The sequence below is a fragment of the Microtus oregoni genome, unplaced genomic scaffold, assembly GCF_018167655.1.
Source record: "Microtus oregoni isolate MIOR12 unplaced genomic scaffold, Mior012 000015F_ref0000493, whole genome shotgun sequence".
Taxonomy (NCBI): domain Eukaryota; kingdom Metazoa; phylum Chordata; class Mammalia; order Rodentia; family Cricetidae; genus Microtus; species Microtus oregoni.
Window position 1 is genome coordinate 36486799 of NW_024543074.1, and position 16807 is coordinate 36503605.

Below are 16807 nucleotides of genomic sequence, written 5' to 3' on the forward strand. Positions count from 1 at the left end.
TTCTCTATATTTTTAAAGGTTTATTTTTAAAGAGCAGGGGAAGGGAACCAGACCACTTAGAGCTGAAGTTATGAATGGCTGTGGCTGTGTGAGAGCTAGAGACAGAACCTGGGCCTCTGCAAGAGTGGCCAGTGCTCTTAACCACTGAGACAACTCTTCAACCTCATAAATCCCCTTAGTCATGAGTGTAAAGAAATGAAATACCACAGTATAAAATAAGAGTTCCTATAATTGAAAATCTGGCAAATTAAGAAGAGTGTAAATATTATAGGAAGTCATTGCTTTACACTAACCTGTGGGCTAGGGCTCAGGGGGTAATCAAAATGAAGTCGTTACACTGAAGTTTCACAGCATCATTCTGAACCTGATCTCTCATGAAATCAGAAGTATTACAATTACAGAGATAACAGCCATCATAATTAAGCTCACTTTCCTTAATCTTTGCACAGAAAGAGTTTAAGAAATATCCCAATGCTAAGGAATTAGTTATTACTTCCTATGGTCTGTCACTCTGTCCAAACCTTACAAGGAATATCACTTATCCACAACCCATGGCTCCTTATTTTGTTTTTCCTTCTCCAGTCCTTTCTGACTCTAAAACCAACCTCCACTATTTAGTCTATGGAACACTTACTCTGTTTCATAGAACAAAGCGAAAGCATTTACTAATTCTACAGTAGAAAATAAAGCCAATTAAGATTTCGTTTTGTTTTGTTTTTCAAGATAGAATTTCTGTGTAGCCCTGGCTGTCCTGGAATTTGCTTTTATAGACCAGGGTAGTCTCAAACTCAGAGATCTGACTGCCTCTGTCTGCCAAGTGCTGGGATTAAAGGTGTGCCCACAATGGAAGCTTGAAAACTGTGTTTTAGCCAGGCGTAGTGATGCACACCTTTAATCCCAATACTTGGGAGGCAAAGGCAGTCAGATCTCTTGAGTTCAAGGCCAGCCTGGTCTACATAGTGAGTTCTAGGACAACCAGAGCTATATAATGAGACTATATAAATAAATACATAAATATGTATAAAAATTTAAAAAACACAAAACACACACATAAGGAAGGAAGAAAGGAAGGAAAGAAGGAGAGAAAGAGAAGAAAAAAGAAAGTTGTGTCTTACCTCAGTGTCTGTACTGGGTTGTATATATGGCTGTAGCATTTCATTGGACTGTTTACTTTGGGGAAGACTACTCTGACATGGTCTTCTGCCTAAAGAATATAATCCTAATAGTATTTTAGTGTATAATGAATGCCTGTAGTTTCAAGAGTTAGTGTAAAATTTCACTTAATAACTTACTTTGTCAGTCATTTGAGCTGTAGTACTCTTGCCTTTAATTCTCTGTGGCATTCTGTAGTACAGGGACCAGTTTGATTCTGTCTCAAGTACTTATATTTAGTCTTGAGCTTAGTTGTGGATGAGCATTGCCGCCTATAGTAAATTGGAGAAGACTTCTATATCTGCTTTTTCCTCTGTATATTTTAAAATAAATTCTGTGGTTATATTTAAGGTATAGGATATTTTTATAGTAAGAATACCTAGTAATATGGTTATCATAATGAAACATAACCATATTCTCACAGTAACATAAAAGTTATAATCTGGTCATTTATCAAAAATCTAATATGCTATTATTTACTATGTACTAACTTTAATTTTTGTTTTTTTTCCCCAGACAGGGTTTCTCTGTGTAGCTCTGTCTGTCCTGGAACTAGCTTTGTAGACTGGACTGGCCTCAAACTCAGAGATCTGCTTGCCTCAGCCTCCCAAGTGCTGAATTAAAGTGTGTGCCATCACGCTCTGCTTTAAGTTTTTTTTTATTGCATTTATGTATGTATATGTATTTGTAACGATTGGAGGACAACTTGAAGAACTCAGTTCTCTCCTTCTATGTGGGTCCTGGGGATTGAACTCAGGTCCTCAGGCTTAGTGGCAAGCGTCCTTACCAGCTGAGCCAACCTGCCAGCCTGTCTTTTTTTTTTCTTTTATTTATTTATTAAAGATTTCTGCCTCCTCCCCGCCACTGCCTCCCATTTCCCTCCTCCTCCTCCCCTAATCAAGTCCCCCTCCCTCATCAGCCCAAAGAGCAATCAGGGTTCCCTGCCCTGTGGGAAGTCCAAGGACCACCCACCTCCTTCCAGGTCTAGTTAGGTGAGCATCCAAACTGCCTAGGCTCCCACAAAGCCAGTACGTGCAGTAGGATCAAAACCCAGTGCCATTGTTCTTGAGTTCTCAGTAGTCCTCATTGTCCGCTATGTTCAGCGAGTCCGGTTTTATCCCATGTTTTTTCAGACCCAGGCCAGCTGGCCTTGGTGAGTTCCCGATAGAACATCCCCATTGTCTCAGTGTGTGGGTTCACCCCTCGCAGTCCTGAGTTCCTTGCCTGTGATCTCTCTCCATCTGCTCCTGATTTGGACCTTGGGATTTCAGTCTGGTGCTCCAATGTGGGTCTCTGTCTCCTTTCATAGCCTGATGAAGGTTAATATCCAGGAGGATGCCTATATGTTTTTCTTTGGGTTCACCTTCTTATTTAGCTTCTCTAGGATCACAAATTATAGGCTCAATATCCTTTATTTATGGCTAGAAACCAATTATGAGTGAGTACATCCCATGTTCCTCTTTTTGGGTCTGGCTTACTTCCCAGCCTGTCTTTTTTAAAACAGACTTATATATAATCTATATTTAGTCCCACTTTGAAAGGTATAGGTATCTGGTATTGCTGGTTATTTGAAGCCTTTTTAGGGTTCTGTGATGTATAGTGATTTATAGATTTATAAATTTAGAATAGATTCACCATTCTATTTCCTTGGGTCAAGTAGATGAAAAAGAGCCTAATCTTACCCATCATCTTTCTAATTTACTTTCTTCCCTTCCTCCCTTTCTCCCTTCCTCCCTCAGTTTCTTTCTTGTTCTTTTCCCCTTTTTTAGAGGCATATTTTCAAGAGGTTTTTTCTACCTTCCTGAGTGTGTGTATGTGCATGTGTGTGTCGGTAAGGGGGTGGTAAATACAAGAATATGGCACCAAAACCAGTCCTGACTTGAACATTTCTCTGGTAGTAAGCTTTTCTCTTCTCCTTGCCTGTGTAAGTACAGGTTCTTATTTTTCTCCTTCTGTCTTTGGGGTTTCAAAGTACTAGAATGGGATCATAATATGATATAATATAAATAACATATTTATATTATAACATAAATAGTATAATATATATAGAACTTAAATATAATCACTAAAAGCTATTGGAGATCTTTTTTGGAGGTTTTTGTCTTTAGGGACATACAAATTACCCAGACCTAAAGTCATTTGAGATATCTTCCCACTCTGTGTGGTTAAGTTACCAAGTTGATATGTACTTTTGGATTCTAGGGATTACTAATTTTTTTATTTAATTTTGTTTTATAATTACATAGTTTCAAACTCAAAACAAAAAACAAAGTATATTGCCAGGCGGTGGTGGCGCACGCCTTTAATCCCAGCACTTGGGAGGCAGAGGCAGGCAGATATCTGTGAGTTCGAGGCCAACCTGGTGTAGTAATTTGAGCAGCGGGGCTGCGTTCCCAGCACCCTGGCTGCCTGGCTAGCTTATGCCCGAAATAACAACACACAAACTGTATTCATTTAAACACTGCTTGGCCCTTTAGCTCTAGCCCTTACTGGCTAATTCTGATATCCCAATCAACCCATCTCTAATAATCTGTGGGCACCGGTCTTACCGGGAAGATTCTAGCCTATGTCCATCCTGGGTCGGAGCTTCATCGCGTGCGTCTGCCTGGGAGCTGGGAGCATGGCGTCTCTCTCTGAGGTGTCTGCTCCTGAGAGGAGAGCTGTGGAGTCTGAGCTCACTTCCTCTTCCTCCCAGCGTTCTGTTCTGTTTACTCCTCCCACCTATCTTCTAACAAATGAGGGCCAAGCAGTTTCTTTTTATTTAACCAATGACCTTCCTCCATCAACCTGGTCTACAAGAGCTAGTTTCAGGACAGGCCCCAGAGCTAAGGAGAGACCCTGTCTCGAAAATACAAACAAACAAACAAAGTATATTTATGAAACATATATATTTTTGTTTAGATACTAGTTTTTAATTACTTGTGTATGTGGGAGAACGTTATGCACATGAATGCAGTGCCTGAGGAAGCCATCGCAGAGTATTGGGTCCCCTGGATCTAGTTTAACAGACGGTTGTAAGCTTCCTGATGTATGGGTGGGAACCAAGTTGGGTCCTCTGGAAGAATAGTAGATGTTCTTAATTGCTGAGCTGTCTTTCTAGGCTCGGGTGTACATTCCTGCCTCTTCCAGTTTCCTTACTCACAGGGTCTGTTTGTGGCTTTAAGTAGGTACCTGTCTTGCTCCATTACTCTTTGTTCATTGCCTTCATTTAGTTTCTCTAGACCTCCTATCACTACCTGATATTATTTCATTATATTCTAGAAGTTCTTTGACGTCTAGGTTATAAGTTCATCTGAGCTGGACCCAAAATGTGCCAAATAAATGCAGTGCTCAGTTTCTTATCAGGATCATTCACAGGAATTTTTATAACTCTCCTTTCTTTTTGAGTATAAGTTATCAGCATGGTTTATTTGAGAAATATTTATTTGGCCAACTGTTACTCAGTATCACATGGAATGACATAGGATGCTGTGATGGAGTGTAGCAGTGTTAGGGCCTGAGTTCTGAACTGTGTGGAACTGATGTGTATAAAAGATAGATGAGAAGATGAAGATAGCCTATGGTATCTGCTGCTGTATTTAAAAGAACAATGTCATATTCAACAAGCTTTCAAAATCTCACAGAGGTGTTACACAAGAGGATGGGCACTCCAGTATTCTGTTGAGCCACGCTTTGTTTTATAACCAGTCCTGGTATAATGTAATGTATATATTTTATGCAAAACTGTGTGGTAAAAGTCATTAAGCCATGAAGAGAATCTATCTCAAAAAGCCAAGACTGTAGAAGCAAGTTCAGCATGGTGATGCGTACCTGAGTACCAGATACAACTGGAAGGAAAGGCAGCATAGATCATGATGTGGGAAGGATCCTTGAGTCTGTCACTTTCATATTGGTCTGGGCAACATGGTGAGACACATCTCAACAACAAATAGGAACAACACACACAACATACAAATGTTACACCACACACAAACACAGAAAATTACACAAGCCTAGGAAAGGAATAGTGAAGAAATACATAAACATAGTACAACTACAGAACTTTAACTCAAAAAAAATCATGGGCTATGCTGGGTGGTGCCCAGCTACAGCCTAGAAACACCCAGACAGGACTGGCTTTCCCAGGCCTGCAGTTCAGATTCAACAGGAGAAATTAGTTCTTATAACTTTGAGTGGTGAATCTGTCAAAAACCATAAAGAAGACCAAGACCAGAAAGCTAAGCAGTGATGTCACATTCCCTTCATTCAAGCACTTCGGAAACAGAAGTGGTACATTGAGGCCAACCTGGTCTACAAAGTGAGACCCTATTTTCAAAATAAACAAAGAAGGTTGTAGGTTTACTTATTGAGGGTCTACATAATGAGTTCACGGACAGTCAGATGTAGAAAGACCATGCATCAAGAAACTAAAACAAATGACAGCCCCCCAAAAAATCCAACAAAAAAATGGATAAGTTCGTGTTGTATTCGGGTTATTTCTAAATCATCATGTTGGAAGAGATTTCCATTCTTTAAAGCATGTAATATAACGGAATTGACTCTTTCTCTTCAGATGATGTGCCGATGGGGACTGCTGCCAGACGTGCTTCAAATGAATTCTTCATGTGTGGAGGGTATGTTAATATATTTTACCAGAAGAGTTTTTATATTTTGGGCCCAGAGAATGTGTTCAGTTGGTGGAATGCTTTTCTAACTTGCACAGAGCCCTAGGTACCACTGCAGGACCATGTAAATAAATACTATGGCATGGTACACCATTGTAATCCTAGCACTTGGGAGATGGAGGCAGGGTGATCAGAAGCTCACTTTTTTTTTTTTTAAAGATTTTATTTATTTAATAGGCAGTATCCGGCCTGTAGGCCAGAAGAGGGCACCATATCTTCTTCTTGGTGGTTGTGAGCCATGATGTGGTTTCTGAGATTTGAACTCAGGACCTAGGGAAGAGCAGTCAGTACTCTTAACCACTGAGCCATCTCTCCAGCCCTAGAAGTTCACATTTTAAAAAATATTTTTCATATTTTGTTATTTTTGTGACTTTATTTTTTTTTAATTTTTTTTTATTTTTGGATTTTCGAGACAGGTTTTCTCTGAAGTTTTTGGTGCCTAGCTCTTGTAGACCAGGCTGGCCTCAAACTCACAGAAATCCGCCTGCCTCTGCCTCCCGAGTGCTAGGATTAAAGGCGTGCGCCACCACCGCCTGGCTTTTGTGACTTTATTAAATTTTGTTCTTGATTTACTTTTTGTTTCAGAATTTACACTTTTATACATTTATGTGTTTAACATGCATACATACAATTTGGGGTTTTTTTTTGGTTTTTGTTCTATTTGTTTTGAGTACGGGGGTTGAACCTAGCACCTCAGACACGCTACCTAAGCATTCCTATGGAATTGTGTATCCAACCCATTACCTTTTTTTCTTATTTTGAGATAGCATTTTGCTAAATTGCCTAGGCTGACCTTGAACTCACAGAAGCCCAAGCTGACCTTGAATTTGCAGTTCTCCTATCTTAGTTTCTTGAACAGGCATGTTTTTTTTTTAAATTTATTTATTTATTAAAGATTTCTGCCTCCTCCCCGCCACTGCCTCCCATTTCCCTCCCCCCGATTACAATTTCTTTTTTAAAAGAAAAAAATAATACTTTTACTTTATGTCAGGAACCAACCTCGACAAAAAATACCTCTTGCCAGGATAGAGGCATGGGGATTTAGAAATATAATAAAGAACATGAAGACGCAGCCCAGGTGGTGGTGGTGCACGCCTTTAATCCCAGCACTATGGGAGGCAGAGGCAGGTGGATGTTTGTGAGTTTGAGGCTGACCTGGTCTACAAGAGTTAGTTCCAGGATAGGCACCAAAAAACTACAGAGAAACCCTGTCTCAAAAATCCTAAATAAATAAATATGAATAATATGAAGATGCAAATGAAAATAATAAAACAGAGAAACATATAGGATTATATCAGGAGGGAATTCCAGTGAGTACTGAAAATTGGCCTGCTTTAATTTCCAACTGCTTAAAATACCCCTGAACCCAAAAGGTAGGAGTAAGACAAAAAACTACATTTACACTATATAAGGAAATGAACATACCAATTGAAGGTCATGGGCTACATTCATAGTTAAGCATTGTATTGCTAGAACAAGTCACCCTCACACTAAAACATTCTGTAGGCAAACCACTCCCTGTGTGGAATCCAAAGTTACCTCCTTAAGGGAACTGGAACTTAATTGGATCCTCAGACTTTCCTCTATTCCTGAAATGCAAGATCTGGCTATTCACCACACCTGTTGACAACAACCTTGAGAGCAGAACTCTCTGTTCTAAGTCTAGGTGGGACCTTTATTTGAGGTAACATAATAACTTTGAAGGACTAGAGTTAAGTTCAAACTCTCGGACCTTTGGTCAACGTGGAAATAGGCTCACATTTTTGGGCCTCCACAACTTTGTGTTTATGTATATATTTGCAGTGCTGGAGATTCAGTCTGGAGCCTTGCACATGCTAGGTAAGTTCTGTGCCCCTGAGCTGTATTCCTAGCTTGTTTTCTGGGTTTCATTTCAAGACAGTTTCTACTTTACCCAGGCAGACCTTGAACTAGACATCTTGTCTCAGCTTCCTAAGTAGCTAGGATTACAGGCCTGTGTCACTAAACCCATTAAAACAAATTTCAATTATGATAACAAATCCATAAATTCTATTCTTAACTATGTCAAAGCTTGTAGTGCAGTAAGTTGAGTATATTCTTCTTGTTATGCAGCCTGATTAGCCCTGGTGCTCAGTACAGTGACAAGTGTTGTAGCGATTTCCCCCATTTCCTGGGAGTTTACTTCTTTCTCCCCGCTCCACTCTTTTTCTTCCAAGACAGGGTTTCTCTGTGTAGGTAGCCCTGGCAGTCCTGGAACTTGTAGATCAGGCTGGCCTCAAACTCACAGAGATCCACCTGCCTCTGCCTCCTGAGTTCTGGGATTAAAGGCATGCACCACCACCACCACCAGGCTGTCAGGAGTGTAGGAGTGTTCTTGACAGATGTGAGTTCTGGGTACATATGTTTTTTAAAACAGGATATTTCTTTTTTTAAAAAAAAAACTTTATTTAACTTCATTTCATGCACATTGGTATAGCGATGTCAGATTCTCTTGAACTGGAGCTACAGACAGCTGTGAGCTGCCATGTGGGTGCTGGGAATTGAACCCGGGTCCACTGGAGGAGCAGTCAGTGCTCTTAACCACTGAGCCATCTCTCCAGCCCCCAAAACAGGATATTTCTTATTCACATTTAAAAGTGATCGCTTAGCTTTCTAGAATTTTCTCTAAATATAGCTAATTAGGTCAACTGAAAGAAAATTAGTCTGACCACTCTTTCTTTCTTAAATTATGGTGGCAGGCAGTATCAACCTACTGTGTCACCTCACAGTGAAACAGCTCCAATTCCAGTTCCTACTCAAGTAAGGAATTATCAGCGCATAGAGCAGAATCTTATATCCACTGCCAGCTCTGGCACAAATCCACATGGTTCTCCAAGGTAAGCCAGTGTCTTTTTTCTTTTTATTTTTTTAATAGGTTTTGTTGTTGTTATTGAGACTCAAAGGTTATTTGTATTTAACATTACACACATGTATTTGCTAAGAATATAATTACTGAGAAAGAACTTGGGCTGGTAATGTATCTCTCAGTTACAGAATGTTTACCCACCACCATTCACATTCAATCCTTCATTCAATCCCAAACACTGTATAAACCAGGCAAGAGGGTGCATTCCTGTAACCCTAGCCTTTGAGAGCTGAAAGCAGAAGATCAGAAATTCAAAGCTGTCCTAACTATAGTAATTTCAAGGCCATCCCAAGCTATATGAGCTCTTGTCTCAAAACACAAAACCGTCATAGACAACAATGAGGATCCCGAGAGAGACATACAAGGGTCTAATCTACAGGGGAAGTAGAAAAAGACAAGCTCTCCTGAGTAAATTGGGAGCATGGGACCATGGGAAAGGGCTGAAGGGGAGGGGAAAGGCAGGGAGGGGAGCAGAGAAAAATGTGGATCTCAATAAAATCAAATAAAAAAAATTTTAAAAACCCACAAAGCCAACAACAAAAACCAGCCAGTTTTGGTGGCACACACCCTTTAACCCTGGAAAAAGAAAGAGGCAAATGGAACTTTGAATTCAAGGCCAGCCTGGGCTGCATAGTAGGTTCCAGGCCAGCCAGGGCTACACAGTGAGACCCTATCTCAAAATAAAACCAGAAAAAAGAAAGAACTTGTTTAATAAATAGTATTTCTGGTGTGTTGGATCATGACTGTAATCCCATCACGTGAGAGACCAAAGCAGGAAGATTAACAATTTGAGGCTACTCTGGGGTACAGTGAATCTCTCTGTCTCGAAAGAGAAAATAAATAGGAAAGAAGACTTTCAGTTTCAGCCAATTTTTTTATGTCTTGTGTACTTGTTCTACATCTGATACCACACACACCCCCAAAGGTAATAGTAAAAAGACTAACTCCACGTAAAATAATAAAATGTTCCATAGTGACAGATGTCACTAAATTTCTAGAAAAGAAAGATGATGGAAGAATTCCTACTTCCTCACAGCAAAAGTGTGCATGAAATCAGGATTCTGCCAGAACGGAAATCATTGCACCCTATAGAGGTCTAAATCTCAGAGAAATCAGGTTAGCATGGAAGGAGGAAATAACACTGTAATTCTGGCAACTTGTTATTAATGTATGTGTACATAGTCAGATACATATTCTCCGTAAACAGGCTTTGTATATGACATAGCTTATTGTTACAATACCAAAAGGTGAGAAATAAGCTGTGTCCACCAGTGTTTCCATGCTGATTTATTGTAGTCCCTCTATGACAATAGAAAGCTATGCACATTCTATTCCAGATGAGTAAGGAAGCTAAGTCTGACACAACAAAGTTTCCAAGTTTAATATAAAATGAAAAAAGTGTGATTTTTTTTAATCCAGGCAGTGATGGTACAGGTTCTTAATCCCAGCAATCAGGAGGCAGAGGCAGTCAGATCTCTGTGAGTTCAAGGCCAGCCTGGTCTACAAAGTGAGTTTCAGAACAGCTAGGGCTGTTACACAAAGAAACCCTGTCTCCAAAAACAAAGAGTGTTGTTTTTAGATCTCTTCATAGAGCTCATAGTCAAAACTGCTTGATAATAAGTAAGCATAGAATATAGTTTGCTTTTCTCAGTGTGTTGGTGTATGCATTAATGGTGAAGAAAGCAAAAATGAACAAAACTGCTTATGTCCTAACATGAATAAGGTAATGACTTATAAGTGTAGTGTTAGTCTTTGTGATCCTTACAGCACATATGAAGAATGTCCTCAACAACTCAGCAAAAGCTAGTCTTTGAAAAATCACAACCCTAGGGTTGGTAGGCTACTCATATGCTAATAAAGCACATTTGTAGTATATTAGATACTTACTTGCCTTAGGTTAAACATTGCATGATTGGACTGCCAGCTAAACTAGCCCCCTTTTCACTGAGCACTCTTTATTTTAAAGAATGAGAAACTATGGTATGGGAGTAGAGCAGCCATTTTGTCAGAAATGAACTAAGTTTTTCTACTTGGAAGAAAACAATGAGGATAAAAACAATAATGAGTTTTCAAACAAAACCAGACCTCTGGAAAACATACTCACCACTGTAATGCTGACAGGTATTGTTAGTTTTTGCTCTGATATTTCTGTATGATTGGTGACATTTTTTAGATTTATTTTTATGCGTGTGAATGTTATGCCTGCATGTATGTTTGTGCCCCACTCATGTGCCTAGATATCCTTGGAGGTCAGGCGAGAGTGAAGGTGTTGGGTCCCTTACAACTGGAGTACAGATGGTTGTGAGCTTCCGTGAGGGTGCTTATACTTGAACTCCTGTCCATAGCAAGAGCAAACAATGCACTAAACCACTGAGCTATCTTTTCAGCTCCGTAGCAGTGACGTTTTGGTACGAATGTGGCCCTTGTTGTGTAATGTGTCAATATTTGGGTTATCTGCATAGTCAGTGGAACAATGTTGTCCAAATTGTGGTAAAATGGTGCACATATTTATTCAAAGAGCCAATACTTTTCAGAAGAATGAACTTCAATGTTAGAGCACAATATTCATGGATAGTTTCACATTGTGGCTGATTCTTTAGATATCACTGCTTGCTTAGTATCAAAGAAGAATATCACTGTTATCTTGAAAAGGCTACCAAAATATTTTTGCTTTTTTTAGGACATACCTGTGTAAATTTGTCTTCTTTATATACTTCATCCAAAATAACATAGTGAATAACAATTTGATTGCAGAAACAATATAAAAATCCAAATGTCTTCTATTAAGCAGAGTATTAGAGATTTTTCAGAAGTGTAAAATACCATGCTTCTCTTTAAAATACTTTCTTGGAAAATATATTTACCTTTTGTAATCTTAGGTTAAATATAATATGTTCATTACTTTTTAATTTAAAAAATTTGTTTATATATAATAAGTAACAATCTGTAGAAGTTAATAAAAGCTGTCTGGAAACTAAGTAGTTTTTCAGAGGATAAAAGAAACGACCTGAGTCAGATTGACAGTGGTTAATATGTCACGTATTACTCAGTGGTTAAAAGCTGATAGTAATGTTATGAATTCAGGGCATTAGTGAACTCTGGAAGGATACACCAGAAACTAAGAATAGTGGAGAAGCATGAAGGATTTGGTGGAAGAATAGAGAGGAAACTTTATCATTTTACTACTACTTTTTTTTTTCTCCCGGAGACCAGATCTTGTCATGTAGTCCTGAAACTCACTATGTAGACCAGGCTGTCATGGAACTCATTTCACATGCCTCAGCCTCCCAAGTTTTATAATTAAAGGCATGTGCTATCACACCTGGTTCATTTTACATTTTTTATTTTTGTTCCTTGTAACCATTATGTGTTATATGTTTAAAAACTATTCTACATGGAGTGTTGTCGGAAGTTGTCAGAAATAAAGTTCTGTTCTGGGTCCTATCAGATAGGAAATAATTCTCTTTTTTCTTTTCAGATCTGCAGTGGTACGAAGGTCTAACACCAGCCCCATGGGCTTCCTCCGGGTCGGGTCCTGCTCTCCTGTACCAGCAGACACAGTGCAGACAGGAGGACGAAGACTCTCGACTGGCTCTTCCAGGCCTTACTCGCCATCCCCTTTGGGTGAGGAAAATTGAATGCAATCATCTTTAACCTGATTTTCTGTGTAATAAATTGGATAGTGCACACTCTCAAGGAATATGGAGTCATGATAACAGTGCTTTTAAGCTGATTATATGACATACTCTAACCTTTGTACTGTATCCTACTCCCGACTTCATCTTAAAAATCTCTGTATTGGCCAGACCGTGTGATGCATACCTTTAATTCCAGCACTCAGGAGGCAGAGGCAGGTGGATCTTTGTGACTTTGAAGTCAACCTGGTGTACAGAGTGAGTCCCAGGACAGCCAAGGCTATACAGTGAAACTCTATCCTGAAAAATCAAAATAAATAAATAGATAAATAATATAAGCAAGTAAATAAACAAACAATCTGCATTGGAACCTGGGGGATGGCTCAACAGTTAAAGTGCTTGTCAGGTGAGCCTGCATACTGGAGTTCTGACCCCCAGAACCCACAAAAATGCTGGGTAGTTTTGGTGAGCTACCTGTAATCCCAGCCTTGGAAGGCGAAGGAAATCCCCCCCTGCTTCTCCCTAGCAAGCAGATAACTACTGGATCTGATTGAGAGACTGTGCTTTGAAGAATAAGGAGGAAGAGTGATCAAGAGAGACACACAGAGAAAAGAAAAAAAATCTCTATAATCAGTATGATGACAGTTGGAAATATAAATTTATCTTTTATTTCAAAAGTATCCTCGGGGGCTGGAGAGATGGCTCAGAGGTTAAGAGCATTGCCTGCTCTTCCAAAGGTCCTGAGTTCAATTCCCAGCAACCACATGGTGGCTCACAACCATCTGCAATGAGGTCTGGTGCCCTCTTCTGGCCAGCATGCATACACACAGACAGAATATTGTATACATAATAAATAAATATTTAAAAAAAAAAAAGTATCCTCATCTTCTGGTTAGCCTAAGCCATGGATTAAATTACATCAAATGTTTCCCGATTTAACACTCAAATGAGCGAAAACTAGTTAAAATACAACAGTCCTGGATCACATTGACCAAAAGCTTTCTGGCTCAGAGTGGTAATATGTCAGCAGCTTTGTTACAGATCCTTCTACTTTCCCTTGGTGGTTGTTTCAGAAAGCCTAAAACAAAGAAAATACCAGAAACTACAGCAAACAGAAAAATAAACTACATTCTATGTGAAATTAAGAAACACATTTCTGAGGTCGGGCATGGTGGCGCACACCTTTAATCCCAGCACTCAGGAGGCAGAGACAGATGGATCTCTGTGAGTTCAAGGCTAACCTGGTCTACAAGAGCTAGTTCCAGGATAGGCTCTAAAACTACAGTGAAACCCTGTCTCAAAGAAAAAAGAAAGAAAGAAACACATTTCTGAAGTCAGAATACGTAAGGAAGGCCAAAGTACCTAGGTCTGTAGTATCTCCTGCTCAGAATACCAGGATGGTATGTGGTCATCTGTAGTCAGAATCCAGATACTCACTGACCCTGTTTTTAAGTTTGGGGACTGAGAAGATGGTTCAGTGGGTAAAGTGCTTTTCATGTAAGCATGAAGGTCTGAATCTGAATCCATGTAAAAGCAGTGTGCTTCTGTAACCCCAGCCCTGGGGGAAGGCAGGGCAAATTGGCCAGCCAGTGAGCCCCAGGTTCAATAAGAGACCATGTCTCAAAAAGCAAGGAAAAGAGTGATAGAAGACAGCCAGAATTAACCTTTGGCATCCACATTCATGCACCACACAAAACAAAAAAATTTAAGAGCCTCATCATCCATTCTGTTTTTAGTTAAAAAAAATTTCAAACCAAATCTTGGCCTCGTTTCACTCTTATAGGTGCCACTAGAATGTGCTATGGTCTGCAAAGACAAGATCCAAACCGTACCTTTTTTTTACTGATATTTATTTATTTATTTATTTATTTATTTATTTATTTATTTATTTTTTGTTTTTTCGAGACAGGGTTTCTCTGTGGCTTTGGAGCCTCTCCTGGAACTAGCTCTGTAGACCAGGCTGGTCTCGAACTCACAGAGATCCGCCTACCTCTGCCTCCCGAGTGCTGGGATTAAAGGCGTGCGCCACCACCGCCCGGCTTTTACTGATATTTATTGAACTCTACATTTTTCTCTTCTCCCCTCCCCCTTCAACCTTCCCCCAAGGTCCCCATGCTCCCAATTTACTCAGGACATCTTGTCCTTTTTATACTTTCTACTTCCCATGTTGATTATATCTACATATGCCTCTCTTAGCATCCGCATTGTTGTCTAGGTTCTCTGGGATTGTGGTTTGTAGGCTGGCTTTCTTTGCTTTATGTTTAAAAACCACCTATGAGTGAGTACATGTGATAATTGTCTTTCTGTGTCTGGGTTACCTCACTCAAAATAATGTCTTCTAGCTCCATCCATTTTCCTGCAAAATTCAAAATGTTATTTTTTTCTGCTGTGTAGTACTCCATTATGTAAATGTACCACTTTTCCTTATCCATTCTTCGGTCAAGGGGCATTTAGGTTGCTTCCAGGTTGTGGCTATGACAAACACAGCTGCTATGAATGTAGTTGAGCACATGTCCTTGTGGCACAATTGAGCACCCTTTGGATATATTCCCAAAAGTGGCATTACTGGGTCTTGAGGAAGGTTGTTTCCTAATTTTCTGAGAAATCGCCACACTGACATCCAAAGGGGTTGTAGTACCAGCTCGCATTCCCACCAGCAATGCAGAAGTGTTCCCTTTTCTCTACAACCTTTCTATCATAAGTTGTCATCAGTGTTTTTGATCTTGGCCATTCTTTCAGGGGTAAGATGGAATCTCAGAATTGTTTTGATTTGCAGTTCTCTGATGGCTAAAGATGTTGAACATTTCCTTAAGTGTCCTTCAGCCATTTTAGATTCCTCTGTTGAGAGTTCTCTGTTTAGGTCTGTACTCCATTTTTTTATTAGATTATGTGTTCTTTTGGTGTCCAGTTACTTGAGTTCTTTGTATATTTTGGAGATCAGACCTCTGTCTGATGTGGGGTTAGTGAAGAGCTTTTTCTCATTCGGTAGGCTGTCGTTTTGTCTTTTTGACCATGTCCTTTGCTTTACAGAGACTTTTCCGTTTCAGGAGGTCCCATTTATTGATTGTTTCTCTCAGTGTCTGTGCTGCTGGGGTTATATTTAGGAAGTGGTCTCTGTGCCACCAAACCTTATATTTAAAGCTGAAAGAAATGGCTCAGAGGTTAAGAGCACTGGCTGCTCTTCCAGAGGTCCTGAGTTCAATTCCAAGCCCCATATGGTGGCTCACAACCATCTGTAATGAGATCTGGTACCCTCTTCTGGCCTGCAGGCATACATGCAGACAGAGCACTTTATACATAATAAATAAACTGGAAAAAAATCTGAAAGCACTCATTGCTTTAATACTTGGACAGAGCCCTTTCCTGTTGTAGACATGTCTTATGTCTATGTAAACACCCTGAAACTTCTTGCTCCTGGCAGTTTGTATTCATAGTAAGATAGATGAAAAGAAGGTATTGTATATCCAGTAGATTGCTTGGAGAACCACCTGTAAAGGCTAAGGGGAAGGTCAAGAGGAAGCAGCGAATACTTCAGACCAAAGTACAGATTTGACACCTGGAAGAGGAGGGAAAAAAAATCAGGAAAGAAGAGTCTCAGACTATAGCAAAGCCTAAAAATTTTTGTCCAGACTACAAGAATAGCCCTGAAGTACTGAGCTGTCAGATGAATTTCCATGACCTGTTCAACAGACCTAAATGTCAGGAACCTGACCTCAGCACCAGTGTGATATGTAAGGACTGCAGCTGGAGCCTGCAACTCCACAAGCCACACATTTATCCAAATTCTGGTACTTACGCTACGACGACATACCTGTTGGGGGCATTTATTTGTTTTATGGTTATATAATACTTTTAAAATCTTACCCTTCCTGACACCTTTTAGATATATTAAACACTGATTAGATATATTAAATCTTTTACAATTAGAATTATGTAAACTGCTACAGATTAAGCAGTTGGTGTGTGTTGCCCATTTCTATCCTTTATTGTTTAAAATGAAAATTCTTCTTCTTTGTTTCATTTCTAGTCGGTACCATTCCTGAACAGTTTAGTCAGTGCTGTTGTGGGCATCCTCAGGGCCATGAAGCCAGGAGTAGACACTCCTCAGGTAGGAAAATATATTTATTATGAGTCAATTTGAGTTATACTTTGCAGCCTTATTCAAAGAACAGAATTGCTATGAAATATTCCTTATCCTATACTGTTTTTTTTTAGAATTTTTGTCTAATGTTTCTAATATGTCATATATCTAGTATATGACATATTAAAGATTTCTTTAAGGCCGGGTGGTGGTGGCACACGCCTTTAATCCCAGCACTTTAATCCCGGGTGGAGGCAGAGGCAGGCAGATCTCTGTGAGTTCGAGGCCAGCCTGGTCTACAAGAGCTAGTGCCAGAACAGGCTCCAAAGCTACAGAGAAACCCTGTCTCGAAAAATTAAAAAAAAAAAAAAAGATTTCTTTATAATTAACC

At 39.6% G+C, this 16807-nt stretch overlaps 1 protein-coding gene across 3 annotated transcripts in view; it reads left to right on the forward strand.

The window, feature by feature from the left end:
* Nucleotides 1-16807, forward strand: part of Ulk2 (unc-51 like autophagy activating kinase 2) — a 75701-nt gene that overhangs the window by 32350 nt on the left and 26544 nt on the right. For all 3 annotated transcript variants that reach the window (XM_041663882.1, XM_041663883.1, XM_041663884.1), the window contains 4 exons: nucleotides 5705-5765; nucleotides 8534-8671; nucleotides 12179-12324; nucleotides 16363-16443. In XM_041663882.1, the coding sequence (XP_041519816.1) occupies nucleotides 5705-5765; nucleotides 8534-8671; nucleotides 12179-12324; nucleotides 16363-16443 (426 nt within the window). The remainder of the gene's footprint in view (nucleotides 1-5704; nucleotides 5766-8533; nucleotides 8672-12178; nucleotides 12325-16362; nucleotides 16444-16807) is intronic.